The sequence below is a fragment of the Musa acuminata genome, chromosome BXJ3-7 (assembly GCF_036884655.1).
Source record: "Musa acuminata AAA Group cultivar baxijiao chromosome BXJ3-7, Cavendish_Baxijiao_AAA, whole genome shotgun sequence".
Taxonomy (NCBI): Eukaryota; Viridiplantae; Streptophyta; class Magnoliopsida; order Zingiberales; family Musaceae; genus Musa; species Musa acuminata.
In genome coordinates, this window is record NC_088355.1 from 7,168,633 (window position 1) to 7,193,246 (window position 24,614).

At 39.4% G+C, this 24,614-nt stretch overlaps 3 protein-coding genes across 4 annotated transcripts; 1 reads left to right on the forward strand and 2 right to left on the reverse strand.

Moving 5' to 3' along the window:
* Nucleotides 1-44: 44 nt before the first annotated feature.
* Nucleotides 45-4,554, reverse strand: LOC135643320 (U-box domain-containing protein 34-like). 2 transcript variants are annotated; one of them, XM_065160129.1, is made up of 10 exons: nucleotides 4,283-4,554; nucleotides 4,077-4,198; nucleotides 3,859-3,971; nucleotides 3,011-3,129; nucleotides 2,866-2,922; nucleotides 2,609-2,784; nucleotides 2,350-2,451; nucleotides 1,398-1,784; nucleotides 470-1,219; nucleotides 45-386 (listed from the first exon to the last, which is right to left on the reverse strand). In XM_065160129.1, the coding sequence occupies exons 1-10, from the start codon at nucleotides 4,464-4,466 to the stop codon at nucleotides 186-188; spliced, it is 2,211 nt and encodes a 736-aa protein (XP_065016201.1). In that variant the 5' UTR covers nucleotides 4,467-4,554; the 3' UTR covers nucleotides 45-185. The 2 variants fall into 2 exon arrangements, with proteins under 2 accessions (XP_065016201.1, XP_065016200.1); XM_065160128.1 differs by having other exon boundaries at nucleotides 2,350-2,460.
* Nucleotides 4,555-5,442: 888 nt separating this feature from the next.
* On the forward strand, nucleotides 5,443-11,308 carry LOC103991265 (mitogen-activated protein kinase kinase SIPKK). Its single transcript, XM_009410648.3, has 8 exons — nucleotides 5,443-5,752; nucleotides 5,865-5,949; nucleotides 7,469-7,603; nucleotides 9,235-9,459; nucleotides 9,564-9,746; nucleotides 9,895-10,100; nucleotides 10,860-10,905; nucleotides 10,989-11,308. The coding sequence occupies exons 1-8, from the start codon at nucleotides 5,676-5,678 to the stop codon at nucleotides 11,076-11,078; spliced, it is 1,047 nt and encodes a 348-aa protein (XP_009408923.2). The 5' UTR covers nucleotides 5,443-5,675; the 3' UTR covers nucleotides 11,079-11,308.
* A 2,582-nt stretch (nucleotides 11,309-13,890) lies between these two features.
* On the reverse strand, nucleotides 13,891-20,800 carry LOC103991266 (polynucleotide 5'-hydroxyl-kinase NOL9). The gene is made up of 9 exons (XM_009410649.3): nucleotides 20,470-20,800; nucleotides 20,201-20,298; nucleotides 20,070-20,103; nucleotides 18,648-18,814; nucleotides 18,349-18,529; nucleotides 17,099-17,279; nucleotides 16,463-16,574; nucleotides 14,961-15,088; nucleotides 13,891-14,423 (listed from the first exon to the last, which is right to left on the reverse strand). The coding sequence occupies exons 1-9, from the start codon at nucleotides 20,655-20,657 to the stop codon at nucleotides 14,355-14,357; spliced, it is 1,158 nt and encodes a 385-aa protein (XP_009408924.2). The 5' UTR covers nucleotides 20,658-20,800; the 3' UTR covers nucleotides 13,891-14,354.
* Nucleotides 20,801-24,614: the final 3,814 nt, after the last annotated feature.

The following is a 24,614-nucleotide window of genomic DNA, read 5'->3' on the forward strand; positions in this document are numbered from 1 at the left end:
GGCAATAAAATAAGCAAAATAAACAGCTCCAGGACACTTCTCCATGACAGCATAAAGAATTATGACTACTGTCATAAAATGCACACTATTTTACATACACCAAAGATTTCGAGAACAAGGGACCTCCAGTCAGGCATCCTTTAAACAAAAACAAAAACGAAAAAAAATGGACACAGCACAATCACTCAATTCCAAGAGGTTGAGAATGCTACATGAGACTTCCATTCTTGTATTGCTAATCGCAACGAATGGTTCGGGATTATGGAGGTATGAGGAAGTCTAATTTTGTTCACAGGAGATATATCATATTTCTCAAGCCATGCCCTGATAGCTTTATGCTCATATGTATAACCATCAGCAGCAACATAGGGGTCATCCATTATTTCCTGCATGCAGACAACAAATTCCTCTATCATGAAAAATAGAGCCGAAAGAATTTAGAAGACTTGAACTTGTATTTGAGTTTTACCATTAGAATGGGACAGAAATAATGTTTCGGTGCATCGATGTTGTGTTTCTTCAGATTAATAATAGCATTTCCCTTGTTTAATATATCTTCGAGTTCTGGCAAAACCTCTGAATCAAGATCAGGCCGTTCCCTGCATGTCAGTCGAGAACATTGCAAAGCAAGTTTCGCTAATCTCTCTGCCTCAGCAAGTGGCCAATCTTTTACTGATTGGTCAAGTACAGCAGAAAATGTTCCTCCTCTAATTGCATTTTCCATACTTACTATCAGACCATTTGGGTTCTTCCCAGTCAACAACTGAAGCGCAATCACCCCCCAGGCATACAAATCGGACTTCGGCCGAACGGTGCCAGTTCGTTGATATTCAGGATCCATGTAAAAGAATGTACCAGCAAGAATGGTTTCTCTGTATTCTGTGAGACCATCAGGCACCACATCAGAGAGGAGCTTTGCTAGTCCAACATCTCCAATCTTGCTAACATAATTCCTATTTAACAAAATGTTTGCGGGTTTCAGATCACGGTGAACAATGGGCTCAGGCTTGTTGCCATGCAAAAAAGTAAGTCCACAAGCTACTTCATAGAGAATTCGGAATCGAATTATCCATGGGAGTGGCCTTTTGCCATCCCTATTGAATAGATGATCATCTAAACTTCCATTTTCCATGTACTCGTATACAAGACAACCGCTCTCAAGGCAGACCCCAAGCAATAAGACCAAGTGAGGATGATGAATTTGGCTAAGAATTTTGACCTGCATAAGATCAGAATCAGTTATCTTTCTTCCCCTCTCCAGCAGAATGATAAGGAAATAAATGACCGAGATGACTCGGATCTAGTAAGTTGTGTTTTAGCAAAAAGGAAAATGCCCCTAAAATCCAACAAATATATTAAACTTCAAGAAAGAAAAATAATGTGGGTTTCGTGCAGACCTCTCTAAGAAACTCCGCTTCCTTGTCACGTGCATCTTGTCGAAGAACCTTGACAGCTACCAGGGTATGATCAAGGTTGCACTTGTAGACATACCCACAACCCCCCTCTCCTATTTTCTTGGCTTCGGAGAAGTTATCAGTGGCAACCTCTATTTCATTCTTTGAATATCTTCGGCACCATTTGCTGTTTAAGAAATAACCATCTATTGTTTTTGATAATTCAGAGGATATCCTTACAAGTTCGGCTTTATGTCTATGTTGGGCCTCCTTCACAGACACTTGTTTTGCTTCCTCAACTTCTTTAATTGCTTCCAACACTTTCTCTCTCTCCAACCCATTCTTCAATTTCTTTTCAACTTCAGAGTATTCAGAAGAAAGTGATTGAAACTGTAAGAAGCCACAAAATGGATCAGATATGAGCAGTAGGGAAATTGAGGTAGATCAGCAAAAAGGGGAGATACAAACAACTGAAAGATGTATGTTATGTGGAATGATGAGGAAAAGTCATGAATTGATGGAAAAGAAATAATGAACATTACTATTCTTGAGAACAACGAGCCACAATGATTTAAGTATTACCTTAATTCGATACATTGCAAAGTCTGCTTAAGCACAAACATTTTAGGAAAAATCCAAGACAAATAGGATAATCTGATATTCACGTTGAAGAGTCCAAAAGGAACAGATCAAGAAAAAATATTTTGAAATGAAGGGAACTAAACACGCTTTCTAAAGAAAATTAACAAAGAACAAAATCCTACAATGCTATCCAAAAATGCCAGCTTCATGAAGTAGAATTGGACATTTGCCTATAAAAACATAAAACCATATACATCTACAAAAAGCACAAAGGTAAGTTTTAGGCCTTTTCGGGTATGTAATGCAAACATATGAAGCACATTTCTCAATTCCAGCTTGATTTTGCAAAGCAAGAATTTTTTGTTTTTCAAACCTTCTTCTTTGCATGAACCAGATCATCACAAACTTGATCATACATAGCAAGAATGTTCTGGGACTCCTTCCTCGAGTTTGAAACTTCAGCTGGAGACACATCCTGAAGGTTCTTTTAGGCAACAAACATCAGTGTCAATATTACAATAAAATTATACATTTTACTATGTACCGTACTAATTACTAGCTAGTCAATCATTTTGAGGATCTAACCACACACACGCACACACACAGCGCAAGGGAGGGAGAGATTTGTTGACCTTTCTTGAAGAGTGAAACATAAAAGAAGTTTTGTATTTAATAGAGGCCAGAAAGCCATAATTCTTGTTATTTAGTTCTCCTTCCTCGTGTCCTCCAATAGAAGGTAAAGTTTCAAAACTTCTAACAGAAATTGACGAACTTGGTTCGCTGAGGGCTCGAGAATGCAATGTACCACCTGTCAATAATGATAATATGGGTGAATTACCGACTTCCAATCCATACAATGAAAAAACTGCATCAAAGAGAGGGTTCCTACGTCTTTGAACAAATAGCTTGCCTTTGATTGTTTGTATATGGGTGCTAATGCTGGGATCTGCCAAAAGCAAGATTACAAGAATGACAATGTACTGAAATCAAAATTATAGTAAAATAGAAATTAGTCAATAGGATTTTGCACAAACCATCAGAGACTTGATTAGCAAATTTCATGATGAGCTTGCGCCGTGACACAGCAAAAATGTTGCAATAATCTGGAGAAAATTTCAGAACAGTAGTTGGCACATCTGGGCCCTTCAATATCCTAGGAAATTGGAATTAGTAAGGATAGAAGCTCATTGAAGACAGTAAACTAGATTGTCCAAAGCTGCAGATAAACATAATGTTTTTCCTTATGACATCTACTCAAGTAGAATTTGGCTCCAAACAATGACCAAAGCTCAATTGAATCCACCACAACCATGACTTGCTAAATTCACACAAATCTGTTCAGCAGCAAAGTGAAAACAACACCGAGCAAAAAATCAAGAAAAATAAAATGTTGCGTCCAAAATATTATGAGGAATGTTGCTAACAAGCTTGAGAATGAGTGCCACACCAACTTCTGAAGTAAAAAGCAAATAATGAAAAAGAGGGAGCAAATATGAGAAAGGATGTAGAAAAGCCAAAAATCCCCCCTGAGCAAAACAAACATAATCACAATGATCCGACCATCCAAATCATATAATAAGATTCTGAACAATCATGCACCGCATGATCCATCCACAAAATGGATTAATTGCTATTGTTCAAGCAGATTAGGAGGATACAATGTTAGTCAAAACAAACTCATGGCCTACGATGATCAAGTTCGACCGAAGATGATTGGCCAAAATAAGTGTCATCATTACTGAACTTTCAAAGAATGCAGAAAATCTAAGATCTATTACCTACATATAAAATCTCAAAAAATACACACAAAAATCGCTTGTCTAAGCATATTTGATAACTCTACTAAGGATTAATTGCAACATCATGGTACTACATAGTTAACCTTCGAAACCGAAATGATGAATATCCCAAAACCAAGTTCTTAGTTCCCGAAATCGAAACATATTCCAACAGAGCAGCAGCAGGATTCTCCCCTTCCAGTACCAAAGTCTCCACCTACAGAAAACTTCCAATTTTTATGCTAATCTCGTCGAATTCCAACCTAAAAGAACATTTCCAAGGGGGAATAGAAGGGGGGATGAGATACGGTAAAGATCTCACGTTTCTAGTGCCGCAGAGTTCTCTGAACGGGAATAACACCTGCTGAGCCTTCGACTTCAGGTCCTGCACGTACATCTCAACCACGTCTTTTCCCAGGCGGTCCACCGGAACACGCTCCCCGGCTGCAGAAACAAGCAAAATTTCTCACGTTTCGATCACATCAGTAGGGTTCGAAGGAGAGGAGAAAAGAGGGTCGGGGGGCACACATGGAGAGGGGATGGAGGTGACGGCTCGGATGACGTGGACGAGGACGACGCGGTGGGCGTGGGGGACGAGGTGCTCCGCGGCCCACCGGACCGCGCGGCGGCTCCGGCCGGCGCCCCTTCCGCCGCACACCGCCACCGCCACCGCTGCCGTTGCAGTTTCATCGCCGGTGAAGACCGCCATCATCCGTCGGCGGGTGGAAGAGGAGGAGGAGGAGGAGGAGGAGAAGGGGCGCTTGCGCACACTGTGCCCGTTCGTGGACGAAATATCCCGTCAGAGTCAACGCATTGAAAGCGGACAAAACTACCTCAACTAATGCGACGACTTAAGAAACGAAGGGAGAGATAAGAATCTCCGTACATTCTTTTTCTTTGTATTTTGTCTCTACACTCCAACTGTCTATGGCACTAAATAATATATGTTTATTTATCTAATAAAATGCAAAATTACATATAGATTTTCCTTTATTTTAAATTTTATTTTAACACATAAATTCTCATAATTTTTTTAAAAAAATATATAATCATAATCTTCATCATTTGACCTTTAGAGGAGACACAAGGGCCATAATTATCATAATATCCTTTTAAAAGTACTATTTAAATCCATAGTGAGAGCACAAAAAGTGTTCTAAATATCTTATTTTAAAAATATTTTTAATCTCAATTTTTTATTTATTATATTTCATGTGAACTCCAACATATAACTAATCAAGCGAATTGAAGGAATATATATTAGAAAAAAAGATATTATCTTTCAAAATAATTATGATTAATTATATATATATATATATATATATATATATTAATATATCAACTAGTAAAGACTCATGAATTATCTCGGTTCACATGTAGTCAGTCAATTGAGGCTGCTCCACAACTCACCATCAGCCAACCACACACATCAATAAACGTTGGGAGATGTTTTTGTTGTCATGATCATTTAATTTCGACTTCAAACGTGTAAGGCCTTTTGCTCCCATTCATTGTCCGGAGGACCAGAGACAGAGTGTGGAGTCATCAGCACTCGTCATTTTGGTTCGATATTCTAAATTCATTTCATTTTATGCTGAATAATTCAATCCAACATATCCAAATTGTTTCTTTCCCACTTTAATCGCTTATATATATATATATATATATATATAGAGAGAGAGAGAGAGAGAGAGAGAGAGAGGGATTGCATTTGGGGCTGAGACGAGCAGCCGAGTGGGCCGCAGGAACGCGTCACCGTCCGGGCTTTAGATTCTGTGAAGAAACGGATCGATCTCGTGGGATCGATTCTTTGACCCGCACACCATACGAGAAAGTCTTGCCCAATTCCCGCAGCTCTTCTTCGCCGTCGTTGTCCAAGGACGAAGCAACCAGAGGAGAAGAGAAGCCGAGCGCATCCCCGATGAGGAAGGCCGGACCTGGTAACTCAAAGCTCAAGCTGTCCGTCCCCGGCCACGAAGCTTCTATCGGCAAATTCCTGTAATGATATATCCTTCTCTGCTTGCTTCCCGTTCAATTTCTTCGTTCGCCTTTTCTTGATTTTTTCCGGTGTTTTTTGGCATCTTTTTGCGATCTCTGTGGAGGAGTGTAGGACTCAGAGTGGTACGTTCAAGGATGGGAATCTTCTGGTCAATAAGGACGGGCTCCGGATCGTCTCTCACAGTGAAGAAGGCGGGGTAACATATCAATTTCCTTCCTTGTCCCCTTTCCCCCTTTTCCTTTCCTCTCTGCTATTTCAAATATTCCTTTTTGGTTTCAGCTTCTGTTGTTTTTTCTCTTAGTAAGGAATACCATCAATCGACTCGTTGTTAGATCGAATGATAGGAGCTAAAAATCATCAACCCTAAAGCCAGCCAGTCAAGGCAACCAAAGCCACACATGCGCATACATATACGCCCACAAAAATGATTTCTTGGAACAAAAGAAAGTTCAATGCTATATTAGTTTCTGATCAATATGTTGAGGCAGTTCCTCCTATTATCCAATAGAAAAGTAGTTAAGAACACTGTCACGATAAGGTGGCTTCCCCTCAGGAGGAAATTGTAGGCACCAAGCATTGGAAGGAATTTAGATTGAAGATGTGTGTATAATCGAAGTCTCTCCTTTCTGGTATTGATCTTGTTCACAAGGCCCAAGAGTTATTAGCTTCATGAGAATACTCGTTCAAGTTCAACTGGAGCCTTTTGACCTCTTCTCTTTTCGTGCTCTCTGTAACAAAAATGAAAGTATGTCATCTGCTTACTTGTTGATTTTGTGGTTATGTTGACAAATATGTAACTGAAATTCAGAAGTTTGATCGAGCTTAGTTTTTTTTTTTTCTAGTATCAATTTAAAATTAATTTTGGAGCTTTTTTTTAAGCCCACTAATCTACATAGTGATCAAGCTGGAGGTGTAGAATTGAGCCAACTTGAGCTAATTTGGGCAGCTTGATAAATGGTAAGTTTTAAATTTGCATCATGACTTAGATAAATGGTAAGTTTTAAATTTGCAGCGTGACTTATTCACGCAGATAAGTATTGAGCCCGTGAAGTCTAAAAGTATTTTATTGTTGAAAAGGTAGGATCAATATTTAGTTTATGCAGTTTCAGTGTATGTAATTAAGAAGTTCTAATAGTATTGTGTGCAGTACTTCATTGCATGATTCACAACCCAACACGATAGGTCCATTAGCTCAATTACTCGAATAGAGTGGGTCGTAATTGCATGGCCTAAAATTCTTATGCTCGAAATTACTATTAGTCATTATCTGGCCTTGTACATCCTCACCACAGATCTGTTATAGTTTGTTTTCTCGGTACGATTTGGTCCAATAAGTTGGTCCATCAACCTAGTAATCTGGGACTCTGGATATAGCTGATCTTTAATTACTTGGTCCCAAGTGAATAAGCCTATCATTAGTAGTTGACCTAGCTGCTCTAATATACTCTCATAACTCCCTTCCAACTTTTGACATGGGATTAATTAGGGTATCATATTTCATGTGTGATAGATGGAAAGTTTTGTTCATCATGGCGACACATGTCAATATAGACCTTTTGCATCCTCACAACAAAAACTTGCATGTACCATTTTCTTACTTCTATTAAAGTTATACCAGTATACAATTGTCATTTTTGTGCCTTTTCGAAGCACATGGTATGTTGAATACTGGTCATTATGGGGCTTCTCACAATATTGCGTATGTCTTGATGCAGCCACCTCTTATAAAACCGTTGGACAACCAACTGAGTCTGGCTGATTTAGATGCCATTAAAGTAGTTGGAACAGGTGGTGGTGGAATCGTGCAACTGGTTCGTCACAAATGGACCAGTCAATTTTTTGCTCTCAAGGTATAGCATCAGTTATATGGCATTTGTGGCATTTGTTTTGAGTCAGATATTGTTGCTTTTGAGCTTTACTTCTATTTGCTCTCAAGGTATAGCATCAGTTATATGACATTTTTTTGAGTCAGATATTGTTGCTTTTGAGCTTTACTTTTATTTGCTCTCAAGGTATAGCATCAGTTATATGGCATTTGTTTTGAGTAGTCAGATATTGTTGCTTTTGAGCTTTACTTCTATTTGCTCTCAAGGTATAGCATCAGTTATATGGCATTTGTTTTGAGTCAGATATTGTTGCTTTTGAGCTTTAGTTCTACCAACATGTTGAATTGTCTTTTTCTTTTTCCTAATTTAAATGGCTATGATGAATCTATCTTAACAAATGTGGGTGTAAGGTGTGCGCTGAAATTTGGGAGTCCCGAGGAGTCTCGCCCACATGGGTTTGTTCGAGTTATTGATGAAGCTCTTTCTGCTATTTAATTTTCATCTATTGTACAAAATACAGAAAGCTTCTTCTTCCTTGTTTCATTTGCCATAGATTGAAAACTCTACATGTGGCCTTTGACTTGCAAACGCTGCTTTGCTCCTATATAAGCAACCTTCTGAGTATTCACCCAACAATTCAGTTCCTTGGATTGAGAATTGGGCATGAAATATCCTCAATCTTGTCTGAATTGTAGGATGGTCTCCTTTAATTTAGACTACATCCCTCAAGCCCTATGGCCTGAAGCTTAGCTTTGGGAGTATATTAGTCAACATACATTTCAGTGAGTTTCATCAGAACAGAAATGAAGAAAGAACACAACTAGACCGAAAAACACAGATAGTTTGAGATGATGATCCAACAATATGAATATATAATCATACTATTTGAAGTAATATTTAACCAAAACTTAGAGTCTGAGGGTTCATTCCAAGTCAATATAAGTCATTCGAGCCATATCATACATATCGCAACTTCAAGATCTCAGTGCTCCAAATCAACTTTTTTTCTGTTGCTTGATCTGTCTGATTTTAGTTTTCAATTAAGTGTTTCTTTCTTTTTGGAACCTAAAGAACAAAACCTCAGAGTTTCATGTCACTGCTTCTAGGTTATAAACCATTCTACACAATGCATGGCAAACCATCATGGTTATCATGTAAGAAGTTGCTTGATGTTTCTAGGTAATAAGAGGAAATATGGAGGAAGACGAAGATGTATATCTATGCCATACTTCTGCCTAGCAGACTTAATTTTTTGCCAAAGCTGTACTGGTTTGCATGTTGGACATGTTCTAAGACTGTCAAATTTTACATTGAAGATAGATCATCATTATCCTGATTAAAATCATTTATTTACATTGTTTGTCAAATTTTTTTGTGTCAGAGAATGTTTTATGTCCTTGTTTGCTTCTATGGCTTCTATTAGGAGAGTAACTTTTCGTAGCCAGTTTTAGTTCTCTTCATTAGGTGGTCTGAGCCACTTGTAGTATCAGCACAATATTTAATTCTTTTCACATCTTATCAGACACAGTTTCTCATTTATTACCTTCATGACTTATAAATGAAATGTAAAATTATGTACTCTTCCTGCTATATAAGTTCAATTAGAAGCATCAAATCCTTGAATGGAAGTTTCTAAAATAGCTTTTAATATTCAGGTTATACAAATGAACATTCAAGAGGATATACGGAAGCAGATTGCTCAGGAACTTAGGATAAGCCTATCAACCCAGTGCCCTTTTGTAGTCCTATGCTATCAGTGTTTTTATGACAATGGTGTTATCTCTATAGTCTTGGAGTATATGGATGGGGGCTCACTTGCAAATTTTCTGAAGGATGTCAAAACAATTCCGGAGCCATATCTTGCCGCAATCTGTAAGCAGGCCAGTGTTGAACGGCATCGATGGTCATGGTTATTTGACCTATTATAGTATATCAGTAAACTAGCAGTCATCATATTCCTGAACATTTTTCGTTGTTCTTGCAGGTGCTAAATGGTCTAATTTATCTGCACCATGAAAAGCACATTATTCATCGGGACTTGAAACCATCAAACATTTTAATCAATCATAGTGGGGAAGTCAAGATATCTGATTTTGGTGTGAGTGGAATAATTGCAAGCTCTTCGGGTCAGCGTGACACCTTTACTGGTACCTATAACTACATGTCTGTAAGTATTCGTCCCCGAAACTGCTAGTGATTTGCTTGTTTCAAGATTTTTGTTCCTCTCATTTTGATTTTGTTAGCAAAATTTTCTATATACTAATATCCTTAGTGTGTTGAAGCCATAATCATGCTAGAACCTTTTTGATTTGTAGCCAGAAAGAATCACCGGACAGAAACATGGTCATATAAGTGATATTTGGAGCTTGGGTTTAGTTATGCTGGAGTGTGCCACTGGTCAATTTCCTTACCCACCTCATGATAGCTTCTATGAACTGCTTGAAGAAGTCGTCGAACAACCACCTCCATTCGCACCTTCTGATCAGTTCTCTGCGGAGTTTACATCATTTATTTCTGAATGGTAAATATACTGCTAATATTTGCCAAGAAATGTGCTTCCGTACTCAAAATTTAAAATTTTCCATTTTTCCCAAAAAATATAATTGCTTATAGTGCTAAATCATTTGTATTCTTGCTTCAACCCCCCCAACCCATTCAAATAGCCAAGAACTTTATTATTTATTTAATCTGTGTGTTAATTCCATTAGTTCCCTCGGCAAAAAGCAAGATTATTATGCCAAACAAGTTCAGGGCCAAATAATTGAACGTAATAAAGTTGGTTATTACATTGTCTGAAATCTGAATGATGCACTCCTGCAAAAGCAAATTATGAGGCATCAATGTTGCTTGACTCAATTACTGAACTAAGATTGACGTGATAAAGTGGCAGCTAATAGATACTTCTTAGAACCATGCATCAGAGCTTGAAGGACATGGTTGAACATGAAAGACATCGTGGTATGATAGGAATTCAAGTTTTATACATCTGATGCACCTAATGCAAACCATTTGGCCTCTTCTGTTTAGACATCTGCAACCCCTTGAAAATTTCAGAATTTGTAATGAAACTCTCAGGCTTTTTAATGTTTTTATCATTTGTGGTTTGCAAAAAATAAACAATTCATTGTGGTCATCATTCAGATCAGGTGACTATGATTGTACGATTTTCTTGCATCACTCTAATTTTTCCTTTTTGTTTCTGTTTATGCTCTACAAGTCTTCTAACTTGATCCCATACTTATTTCTCAACTAAGATATTTTTTTTGTACTCCATATCCAGTTTACAGAAAAATCCCACGGATAGAAAATCTGCGCAGGTTCTTTTGGTAAGTTAATATTCTTATCCTCGGTTCAGTTTTTTTTTCCCCATAAATGAGGCCATTGCTTGATACTACACTTGAATATCCAGAAACATCCCTTCTTGAGCATGTACGATGACCTGAAGGTTGATCTTGCTTCGTATTTCACCTCGGCTGGGTCGCCATTGGCTACGTTTTAAAGGATCGAGTCATATCCCGAGTTTGTTTTTCCATTACATTTGTGCTTTTGGATCACTTTGTGATGTTGTATGAATCGACATAACGGGGTGGAGAGCATGCTTTTGATGTTGGCTCGTGTAACTTTGACGTGGAATAAGTGTAATCTTATATCATCTGATGATGCACCATTAAGTACAAGTTGTATAATCGACAGTGAGATGCAATGAAAAGTGTAGTCGTCTCTTGGTCAGTAGTCACCTAATCCGGTGCTGATCTGCTGATTCTTAGCATTCATGAACGAGTTATGTGCCTTCATTGACTGACCTGCGGTGGTATCATTCGGTGCATCGGAAGAAACACATTTATCACAAAATAGAGCTGGAATGTGGAGTCTCAGAGCACGAAACTGATACGATGGGATCATTTTGCATTGGTGTTCTTTGTGGTATCTCTTGAATTGAAAGCTTATGGCAGCATATCATATGCAAGTTTCTTTCGAAGAACAGGATGCAGGTTTGTGGTATGTTATTCTGGAGTGAAGCCTTGAGGGCTACACATCTCCCAAAAAGGGTTCATACTAACATTATTCAGAAGAACGAGGAGTCTTCAAGCAAAAAAAATCAAAGTTCCAGCTAAACAAGTCTTGGTTGAGTAGAAAACCAACAAAATATGTTGTGAAGTCTTGGATTAATTATATATTATCTTTTGTAATCAATTATTATTAATATCTTAGTTTATATATTTTAAAATGTTACATTAAGATTTTTATACTTACGAAAGTAAATTATTTAATCTCATTTTTTCTCGGACTCTGTTGATGAAAATATTGTAAGATTTATCATCGAGCACATACAATATTTTCATCGGTAAAATCGATTACACGAAGAGAAACGAAGTTAAATGTTTTACCTTCGTAAATATAAAAATTATACTATTACTTTTATCTTAATGTAAGATATTTAAAAATCTATTTTAACGTATAATTATTGATATAGATGTGGATATAGAGTCTCGATTAACTAAAAATAATGATCATATCATATGAATCTTTTATTATCATTCAACTACATACAAAAAATATTAATTAAAAATATATATTTATTTTGTAGTATATATATGTATCTATAATCCAAGTCATTTTTTTTTTTGTTAAGATATTTATTTTTCAGTCGACAGTGAAATATCACTGCTCTAATAATCATGTAAATAAATAGAATAAAAGAAATGACACTGTTCTTTTGCAGATCATTCTCTGCGTTTCTCATGCGAAGCCGATCGCTGATTTGGTCGGCCACGATGAGACGGAAACTTACAATAATACATTCCTAATCCGAGGGGCGAACGAGCGAGAGGGAGCTGATGTCATCGCTGACGACTAGCTCGAGGTCGGCGACGGCTTTCTTGGGGAGGGGGGGGGGGGGAGGGTTGACGTCACGCTCTCATCGATGCGTGAACGCATGGGAACGAGACATCCACCAAAACGCACGAGTATAAATGCGACATGATGTGAAGGATGAGTGCGTCCGTTTCACATGATGATAATGCCTTTGATTGCTGCACAGAAACAGATGGAAGTTTGCTGTTGCTAAAAAGACGACGAAGAAGGAAGAGCGCTCGCAACTCGATGCCGCTGGCGATTCTGAAGAAGAAGAAGAAGAATTAGGAGAGTATTTATGTCGATTTGTAGAGGAATATTAGAAATTATCAGAATGAGATCGTAAATAGTAAAGAGAAATTATCGGTATAAATGCCTAAAGAAATACCCATTACGTACGTTCGAATGCACCATCAAAATCTCTGCATTCCTCTTTCTGACGTCTCCCTCATAATGACCAAATAAACCACAAACATCAGCTGCCTAAGATGGATGGATGGATGGATGGATCGATCAGATGTTCTCGACGCCCGAGGATCTGATTGAAACATTTTCTTTTTCCGATTTTGTGTGGTTCCCACAGGATCGGAAATAAGTCGGCCGTGCACGTGGGCGGACCCCACGCCAAGATTGCTTCCTTCCCACTCAAGCTTCCGCATTAACTGTAGCCTCGTCATCGCCATTGTCGTCATCATCTCCCGAGCGGCGACGCCATTTCGCCATACGCGAAGCAGTCTACGGGAGCTGCATCGCTCGACTGCATAAATAGTGGGCAGTAGCTGCATCGCTCGACTGCAAACGCCTACTGAGATCGTTGGAGATGGACAAGAGCTCGATGGTCGGCTCCTCCGGCGACCCACCGTACACGAGGCCGGCATGGCAGCTGGTTCTTCCGGCGATGGTTTGCGTCGGTGTCTACACGACCATCCCGGCAAGAGCCCAGCTCGACCCGGCACACCCACTCCACCTCCCCCTCCTCCTGCTCATCTGGTTGGCCGTGCTCATGAGCCTCGGCCTTGTTTTCGCCGCCGTCGCCACCCCCCGCGGCGAGCGGATCAAGGAGAAGGCGGCCGCGATCACCGTCGCCTTGCTGCTGCTGGTGCTCGCGCTGCGGGTCGCGCTTCTCCTTCCCGTCGCCTCTTTTGCTGGCTTCTATGGTCTCTTCTTGTTGCTGGGAGTTGGGTGTGGCGTGCTGTATGTGATGCGGGCTCGGAAGAAGGTAGAGTACAACCTCACGGCCGGGGGTCCAGACTCCGGTGCGCAGCAAACGATCTCGGACAAGGTATCGAGGGCGGTGTGATGCCTCGTTCTGTATTAGCTCTGCATCAACCACTTGCTGCTGGAATCGGAGGATGCCTGCAAATGTCTACATGAATAAGCTTTTAGAGAGAACAGGACACTATCTTCTGCATTTGGTCAGATACGCAGTCAGTTCATCATGCAATTTCACCAAATCAGAAGAGTACAGTAGAAGTAATCAATATCTATATAGAACTACATTGTGCAACCTCCATGCTTACTAAACATTTAAAGCAGGACTCGGAGCTCTACCGTGCACTCTGCTCCTTAACCATTAGAATGGATGTCATGGGAAAGTAGACTGCATCAGTCTGCAGCTTATCTTGCATATTGAGTGTGAAAGGAGCAGTGTGCACGGCAGAGTTCTGAGTCCTGCTTATCTTGCTTGTACACTTTCACAAGAGCTCAATTACATAACCAGATTTCGAATGAAAAGTTGTCCTTCCGAAGCTTTAGAATCGAAGATTATCTTCCTTCACGGTAGTCTCTTCAAAATTGCTTCTGGAGGTTGACAGAACCAGAGAAAAAATTGTGCAGAGCAAGATATCACTGAGATCACCAATTGAAACTGTTGTGCGTGCTTCAGTTCATGTAATCAGCAGGAAAACCCAGTTGGAAACCCTTATAAATGCTCTTCTGATATCTTGTGGAGCACATTTGTCGACATGTAAGGGGATAAACATCCACGCACCTGAGGTGGTTGCAACCAGAAATGTAAAACTATGGTACTTGAAGAATCTTTTACACACAAAACATGAACAAGCATAGGCACAGTTTTCGGCAAATAGCTTTAATTAAAGAGCATTGGCATCCATTATCACTTAAAATAGGGTGCAAGTTCTTTTTAGATTCTCAAAATGAAGGGTTGCATATCCAAGTAGAGAACAATCCAAGCAGAGACTAGAATATAAAGGGCACCCATGTATTAACAACCTAGTGATAAGGTACATATGTGTGCTGGTAGCTGCTAGAAAACCTTTGTGTTTATTACTTTTGCAAATGAGGATTTATATGTAGAATTAGGGAAAAGCAGAGGTATGACACATTAGTGCAAGAAAGGTATTGACTAAAGGAGTCCTAGAATCAAGGGAATCATTTATCCTACAAAAGATCACATTGAGCTTTAAAGCACAATATGGAGCACATCATAAACTATGTACTCAAAAGAAATGTTTGAGCAGAAAAATTCCACTATCAAAACATGAAAATGGATGGAAAATTATTTTACCTGCAAGAGACCGGTAGGGATTTCGATAAACCCTTGTAGAAGAAGATCAACCTTTTGTAGAATGCCAAGGGGAACAGGTGTAATCACATAGAGTAAACCTCGAATTGCATCAATAGCTCTCACGATACCTGATCGATAAAGTCATAAATTAACGGCACATAGATCATAACTCTGACATTGGCATAGCAAGAACTCGTGACAAAATAATACATTATTGTTTAAAAACATTTTTTTCAGAATATTGCGTGCAAATTACTCATAAAGACAAGTAAAAGAAGTTTTAAAACTACGGTATACTCTTAACCATTTAAAGAAACAAACTGAAAAAAGATCTGAATGGCGAGACAGCAATTGTGAAACATGGGACATTTAAACCTAGGGATATGTAGTTTAGCTGATATAATTTGAATGACAAGAATGAGATATGTAGCGCAAAAATTCTAGACTATCATGTTGTGAACATTTTCCCAACATACAACAAACTTCAAACTTCAAAATGGTAGAAATGTCTTCTAAGAAACATCTAATTCCATAAGGGTCAATAGTTTAAGATTAAAGTTTAATTATAAAGCAAATGTAAGATGCTAAAACTTATAAGAGATGCTGCCCAGAAAGTCCATTATAATGCTTTGTCTAAAAGATGAGAAACTCGATCAGTATGTGTAAAATATTTACATAATAGTAACTGATAAGCCAGGCTTGGTATAAAATGAATATATTATAGCTAACATAATTAACTTAAGTCCAACTTTGATTTCCTAACCCACAAATAGTGACGTCTTTTTTCTGTTCTCCTTTTCATGTTATTGTCATTTGCATGGAAACTCCCTAATCCTTCATTGTGAAGATCAAATCAATGTACATGATTGGTACCATAGATCACTCGAGGATATTTGGTAGCATAGATGGTTCAAGTACAGGTCTATATCGATTGAACTCACTGAACCAATGCAAGTACAGGTCCTCTGAGCATGCCTAAACCACCTTGCACCCTTAATATTTATCCACTCATTTAGTGCTCAACCAAGACAACCCCTAATTATTCATATATGCAAATATTTCTTGTTATCTATCCAAATAGAATTTTAAATGGATTGCTAAGCTTCTTTTCTATTCAAATTCACAGATGGATAATATTTCTTGATTCATACTAACTTTGTCATGTATATACCCTGATAAAATAAATAAATTTGCTCTACTTGAAAAGAAAGTTTTGGTTAAATCCACTGAGATAAGAATACAGTAACTAGCTATACAGTAGCGCTGACAATAACAGATGGCTATAAAGAACACATAATCCTATTTGTATATGCGCATAAGCAAGAAATCCAAATCATACACAACAGAATCTACTTCAATATGTTTAGGATTCGCAATATAATCATATATTAAACTTGCCTAAGTAGCAAGGCAAATATCATACAGACAACAAAAACATCATAGAACTTGGTTACTTGATATGAAAGAAAAAATGAAAAGAGACCGGCAGGTCAGCCTAGTACCAAGTCCTACACACCAAGGTGTGTCAGACCGAGATTTTGCAGGTACATCAGAACTAACTGCCAAGCCAACAATTGTAGCATTGAGACTGTGGAAGATTTCGCTACTTGGAACCTACATAAACAAAAGTAACAGCATAAGCAATATAAAGTTACAAGACTATGGAGAGGGCTACCACATTTATTATCTTCCTTCACACAGAATATTTTTTTCCAGACAACTGAATTTTGTCAGTCAGTTAACACGATGCCAAATTGCTACTAGCAACTGATTATGCCAGGATTTAAATTTCCTAGCATGATCTAGGGAAAGACAGGGATACATATTTATGAGAACACCTAGTGTAAGTTGCTTATCATGTAATGACATTGATTATTCAGATAACAGCATCAAAATATTTTAATCATGCATTTCTTAAGTCATTGCAAGATAATTGGTTGTTCTCTTTTTTTGCTTCAGCAAAGTACAATGTGACTGCTACCTAAAGTTCATGCAGAATTCATACCGTAACCATCAAAACATGACATACACAAATGGTCCACAGGATTACAAAAACAAGAAAAAGCATATGCACATGATAAACCAATTCTAATCATAAGGCAGAATAACTCTAGTAAATCAACTTATCTTTTGCTAACCTGACAATGAAGATGCACAACTTTTATTTTTGCAAAAGGAACCACGTAAGGAGCAATAGCAGCCAGAGCATGAGCAAGTTCCTTATTTGTTAAAATATTCAGGTTACTAGGAAAGCATTGCTTGAAGTAGTCAAAAAGGCGTTGATCTCGCATACGGCAAGCATCCTTTCGAACTAATATACTGCAGGAAAAAAATGTTCAATATTGTACAGTAAAAAGTGAGTTTATCCAGCGTTCTATCACTTCAATACATAATATATTGTATAACTAATGTACGACAGAAAGTGCTAGATTATAAGAAAGTCGAATTCCCAAGACCAACAAATGTATACAAAATGAAATTAACTACATAAACCCAAATCTAAAAGATGAAGCCAGAAGGGTTCATAATATTATGTGATCTACCATAAAGAACAAAAAAAAGTGATATCCAACTTGATCAAGCTTGATGTCATCATAGATCACCACTAAAATTCTGAATCATTAAACTGACTGATAATGCACCAAATTGCTACCAACAGTTACACCTAAAATGGCTGCCATGGGAAGAACACTGGATAAGGTGCTGGCAGAACCAATATCTCAGTGATGATCTTAGGCAAATCATCAATAGGTGAAAAATGTACTAAGGGGCCATCTTATATCCTAACAAAGTTTGCACTTTTGCATGGTTTTGCATTTTCATCACCTTTGGCTTGCTTCTTTTTTAAAGGCTTCCCTGTTGGTTGACTTGCCTGACCAAAGGAGAAGAGGATAGGATAAAGTTAGACCTGTACCTACATCATCTCAAATTCTTGTAACATGCATAGTCTGGCATATACTAATTCTGAGTAATATGACTCACAAAAGAGGCATGGCAATTATATTTGCATCACTATCACAAATATACATTTTCTCTGTCATAGCACTGGCACCTATGTGTTTTTTACTTTTTCTACTCTGTTCATTGTAAATTTCAGCTGAAATTGGATGTAGCATATCCAATATCAGACAATAGGCAGAAACTTACAACCATGCCTCAAGCTCTTGAAGGAACATGTGATTCAGGAACAAAAAATGTTCAATCAATAATTGCAAATTATCAGCAAATAAAAAAATAAATCATCAAGTGCAGAAAAGATGCAGGTGAAGAGTTTATTTTTTCTTTCTTTCCATTAAGACACTGTTTTAAGTTTCATCCTCAGAAATTCAGACAGCAGAGCTTAAAAAGTAACTTAATGTCACAAATTTTCAAATATTAACAAACTCACGATTGATTTTCATAGTTATGCCGTGCTGAATTGAGAAGATATATACGGGGTTCTTGTTGGTCACTGTCCAACCAGAATGTGCTGCCTGGAAGATTTTTACTCTCAACTGAAATGCGTATCTGAACCACTTGAAGGGGAGATATATATCTCAACTTTTCTACCAAAAGATCAAAGCCGGTGCCTGCAAACGATAAAAGGATAATAGAAGGATTCACAGCCAACTATATTAGTCCCAAGCTTCAGCATGAAATCACCTTGCTACCTGACAAAAAAAATTGTTAACCCATCCAGAAACAAACCTTTAACCCATCCAGGAGTGTTAATAATCAAAGGCAATGCTTTTCCAGGATGATTTAGTTCATTTGGTTGATAATGCACCCTAATAAAGTAGTCATACAAGTTGAAGGTACAATCCAAATAGGCTTTTGGATCACTCTTTGAGGAGACATCACCAAAGAAAAAGCACCTGAAATTTGGAAAGAAAATGTTTGTTGTAAAACAGCAAAATAACAATATAGGACCAACCCTAAAATGGACCTACAAATTCATTTATTAAATGGTTAATTATCAAATAACATAAGTGTCATCCTTGAACATATGAGGGAGAGAAGAAAATCAAGAATCTAGATCAAGTAGGTTCAATGTATTAGTTCCTGGAATCTTGATGAATAATCTCACATTAAAAATAAATGTTACTTTCTTTAGTCACATTTGCCCATGATGTTGCCTGTCGATTGATGTCATTAGAGCATGTCTTTGATCCTCAGATACAAAGACAGATAAAAGAAGTATGAGGGGTCTAATATTTTAGTGGAATATTCAAAATTTAACAAAATAAGTAACACTATGATAATATGCCAAGAAATAGAAGATTTATCAAAGTGACCTACATGATACTTTATGCCATCGCATGAATCAGATGTGTCATTCCTAAGTAAGGTTTAAAATTCTGTAACAAATTAGTCTATTTTGTCTTTAACTTTGATCTATTTCCTGTATTTTAGGAACTTCACTGGAAATTTTAGTCATTAAGTTTATGTAAAAATTGCTGCCAGTCTGACAAGGAAGTTTACTTGCTCTAGAAAATCCAGGTTAAAATATGAAAAGGATACAGAGTCCTAATAATTTTGTCATTCCTGGAACATTTCCATACTTATAACTTAAAGTGTCTCCACAAAACTCAAATATTTTTCAAGAATGGAGGATAACTGGTTAAGTCTTAAAAGGTTCATTTGGATAATTTGTCTCCTATTATACACCATGTCAAGTTTGAACAACAAAAGTATTTCGACTGGTTTATGCTTAATGCAGGGTCCTAGCTGCAAAGAATCCATTAATATCGCTACTATATTTTCAAAAAATCATTGTAAAGCCTTCCAAAAAGATTTTGTTTCTCAAGTTGTGATTTGTTATTGTATCTAAAATTTTCTTTTCTTCACAAAAAAAAGTGACCATTTCTTCTAACTTCTCTTAGTCCCTCTCAGTCTTTGTGCCACCAAACAAGTCCTTAAGGAATCAAACACTGAAACAAGAAATTAACACATCCTCTATCACTAATTGTAGCTGATCTTATCTGAACTTGTTAGGAGTGTTTCAGGTGGAACTGTGAAGAATCACTAGTATAAGAGGTTCCTGATAACAAAACTAAATTTTGTCGAATCTCCTATCTACATAAGCAGACATTAAAGTTTCCAATCACAACCACGTAACTAAAACCGCACCTTTCGGTTGCTCTGATGCACGGATTCATCAAATCTGTAAATAGAGAAACAACAACGACATTATCAACTTTACAAATCAACAAGAAGTAACAGAAAGATACACAAAATAAAATAAAGTAGAAGAAAGATGCCTGGAATAGTTTTGTCGACAAGAGTAAGCGAGAGACATCCCGGAGGCGAGAACTCCGGTTGGCCCACATCCGTATCCAGGTATCCCACTTTCCCGTACCTGCAACCAAATCATCCTCATCAAAAGTTATAACTTTTAGGATAAGGTAAAAAAACCTAGAAAAAGAACAAATCTACGTTTGAACTTCTTAAGAGAAGGAGAAGAACCCTAGAAAACAAAAGAACTTCCCAAAAATGCATAAGAATCGAGAAGCGGGAAAGCGATGTTGACCTTGGCAAGAGGACATTGAGGAGATAGCGAGAGAAGGTGGACTTGCCGCTGTTCTTGGGCCCGCAGATGAAGACCACCGGCGGAGGGGAGGAGGCGCGCGATATCTCCTCCGCCGCCTCCTCCCACTCCAGCGGTATTATCACCTCTCCCGCCGAGGCGCCGGCGCCGCTCTCTCTCCCTCCCACCATCGCGCCGCCGTCGGTCCTCGGCGAAGGGAGAAAGCAAGCGAAGTTTCTGGGCACCGGAACTGACAGCGCAATTTAAATCCACAATCCATATAAGGAAACGCGAATCTTGAAGGTGCCAATCAAGCTCGACACGGATCTTGAAGCCTGGTGGATGCGGATCACATGGCGGAATGGTTGTGTCGGGCCCGATAGGGAAGGGATGGCATCGTCTAATAGAGCTCGAAACGGATCCGACTATGAAACAAATATCCAAATTGGATTCAAATTCGGATTCAGATACACGATGTAGTAGAAATCATAATACAGCCACTCATTAATGTCACAATAACACTTTTCATCAGATTAATTTCTACATGAACGTATCAATAAGCAAATATCACATCACATCAGCTTCGATATGCGTCAAGATTCGTGCACGATCATTTTACGCACGAATCTCGAAGCTGGTGGGAGACGAGCGGGTGTACCTTTCCTTGTGCTGTGACAGTCGTCGTCAACTCCAATTTTGGACCATTTCCAACCACAATCACCAAAGAATACAATGGATTAAGACGAAGTCAAAGTCCAACAATTTCTCCTCGAAACATTAAAAATGTTGCTATCACTAGAGAATCAACAATCAGATCATTGGTTCATTTATGAATGAATGCACATGAAGCATACATGCTTCGTCGCTTGATCTAAAGGTCAACTTGACCAGGCAAGCAGCCTGACAAAGGAGTATCAAGACACCCGTCTGATCGTGTTTATAGCATTTGGAGTAGAAAGTTTATAGATACCCATCGCAAGTGATGCTGACGAACGTCGACGAAATATTTAGGATAGGACTAGAAATGTATGTTCTGGAATAAGATGATGACATGATCCAGCGTCCGAGAATCTTATCTATTGCAGCAAACCTTCAACTTGTTGCCGTCCAAATTAAATATAGATCATGAGTGATGCATATGCATTTCTAATTCTCCCACACTTCGTTAGCTAATCAATAGCATGTAAAGGAACCCTTACAAGAGATTTGATAACGCTACTATGTTTGTTCGAAGCATTTTTTTAAGTTTAGCTGAGTAGCTGTAGCCCACCATATCTCCATCGGAAGAGGCCATCTCTGCAACTTCTTTCTCCATCATATGAATCCCTGTTGCTTCTTCGTCTCTCAGAAAGAAGAGTTTCGTTGCTTGTAGGTGACCAAAGAAAGATCATTAGCAGCTACATGAAGGCCAAACTCGATAAAAAAATTTCCTGTATATGACGTCCTGTTGAGAGAGAGAGAGAGAGAGAATCTGAACCTGTGTGTGGCCATGCCATTAAAGTACCTTATTGATGGGGCTTCGCATCCTGCAGTGTATCTGAAATCATCACTTCCTCTGACAACACTGTCGAATACTGGAGCTAACAGTATCGGAAAACAAGCCCATCAAGCAACAGCAGCACCGCAGCAATCCAATGGCAACAGCCAGCTGCAAACCAGGGTCTTCAATTGTCTTCCCACCTCCCTTTCCTCGTCCCCACCATCAACGCCGACGTCAAAGTCTCCGGCATCCCGGTAGATGTACAGACCACGGAATCTAGCCAGACAAGGCCTCGCGAGTGCAAGGAAGCTGCCTCCGTTGGATCACTGAGGTAGCGTCAAACTTGGGGGGGTGATGAGGATCAGAAGAGCAGTGGTGGGGAGACAACTGAAGACCTGGCTCGCAGCTGAGGCTATAGCTATTGGATTGCGGGCGGTGATGCTACTTGGTGTTCGAACGGGGGCGGGGCTCGTTTCCCGTTGCTGTTAGCTCCGATATCTGACAATGTGGCGATAGAGGAAGGTAACGGGGAACGAGCCTTTATAGATGTCTCCTTGAACTCCCCATGTCCAGCTAGTATAGATGGAAGCCGAAGGACATGGACGCGCCTGAAAACGCGTGCACGTCGCCGTGGAGAGCGCGGCCGCGCATGGTACGCGGAAGGACATTCGCCGTTGGTCTCTCCCAATCGGGCCATCGCGAATCGTAAGACGCATCCGACGAAGTTCTCCACCATATGCGACCACGTCAAACGGTTGACTAGGTTGTGCGACGGTTGACTCGGTGATCAATAAGTAGAGCACGTGGTAGACGACGGCTGACTTGGATTTTACCAGCGGTAAGGCGACGGACTGCCACGTGTTATAGCGCCACAGTTGACGTTGACGTGGTAGATGAGACGGTGTGGGTGGATCTCCCATCTGAGATCAAACAAGGTTCAGGGCATCGTAGCGATGGCACGAAGCTTAAAGCGCAGCGCGTACTTGGTATACGTCCCGCAACAGGGACTCATGTTGTGGGAGCCACAGGAGCGAATAGCGAAGTGCCACCTAGCTGTCTAAGGTCTAATAAAAGTCAACATTGCCCGCGCGTAAAAGTCCATCTGATCGAGCTACGAAGTCAACACACCATGGCCCGTAACGTGACACCAGCTCAGATCGACATGGACAATTGCTAACAGTGAAGGAAAAATGCAGTGCTTTATTTGCATCATCACACGTACGATACATGAACCGGAAGAGTCTTCATCTTACTCACACATACAATACGTATATATAAGACCGTATAATGACCACAGACATAATGTAGATAAATGCGGTTCATGTGAACTCCATAGACTTGGGAAAGTATTCTTCAGGCCTTTTCGTCGGGAGAAAGCTCCACGTCACCAACGTAGACATTACGGACCGCAGTCTCGTTAGCATGACGGCAGATGAACAGCCCGTAGAACCCGCCGAGGGCGACCGATCCTGCCATCGTCCAGACGACGGCAGCGAGCACTCGCGGCATCATTCTCGCCACACGCCACGCGAAGGCGAAGGTGAGAGCGGTGACGAGGGCCCACACCGCGGCCTTTAACAGCTTCTTCTCCCGCGGCGTGCCACCGGCGCCCCGCTTCTCGAATCTCTCGAGGCAGAGGAAGATCAGGATCAGGTCGGCGTAGGTGAACGCAACGAACGCCAGCGACGAGGGGTCGTGGAGCGACCGGTAGGCTGCGTTCGCTGCACTGGTGATGAGGAACACCACGGTGATGATGCAGAGCCAGTCGATGTTTCTGCGACGGGCCAGCTGTGGGGCGGATGGTGGTCGGCGTTCAGGCTTGTTCTCCGACACCGTCGTCTCCATCGGGCAATAAGGACTCGGATTACGAGATGGACGGTGGGGGTTCATATATTACTGGAAGCGAAATAGCAAGAACATCTTAACCGACCCTTTTGCTATCGCTCGTCTCATCTACCTGCGCTTCGATTGGGAACAGAAATGGACATAGCGGCGAGTCCCGCGAGGTCGGGGGTTGGAAAATTTGATTCTCGATGAAGGTATACAGCTTCGAGGTTGACTCCAGGTCTCCTCCTGAGTCGATGCAAGCTACGTATTTGACTAAGTCTATCTAAAAATCTGACGTATAGTTGTAAACACTGTGTGATAAGCGAGTGGACTATGCATGCAATTTTGGTTGTCTTACACGTTAATATTGATAACGGTTAGATTCAAATCGGAACTGAATTAAATTAATCGAATTAGTCTGGCAATTTTTTTGATTGTAGGCGTACAGATCATAAGGATTTTGCTCTTTCGGTTTTTTTGATTGTCGGCAATTTTTTTTTTTATTGTCGGTAATTTTTTTTTATTGTCGGCAATTTTTTTAAGCTCCAAAAAATAGCTATAAGGATAAGAGAAGTACGGTTGACTTATGAGCCCTTGGTTTCCTCGTTCCTCAATCAATGTATGACTAAATGACCTTATTATTAGAATGTAACTAGGATTATTTCCCTTCTTGCTTTCTCGTATTATTAGAATCGAACTAGCTCGACGATTTATCGATTTCAAACCAAATTAGAACCGACTTTGGACGGTTCTATTCTAGTTTCAAAGTGATGGTTTCTAATTAAATATAATATAAAATAAAATTATTATCTATTTTTTTATTTTTTTTTAATAATAATTA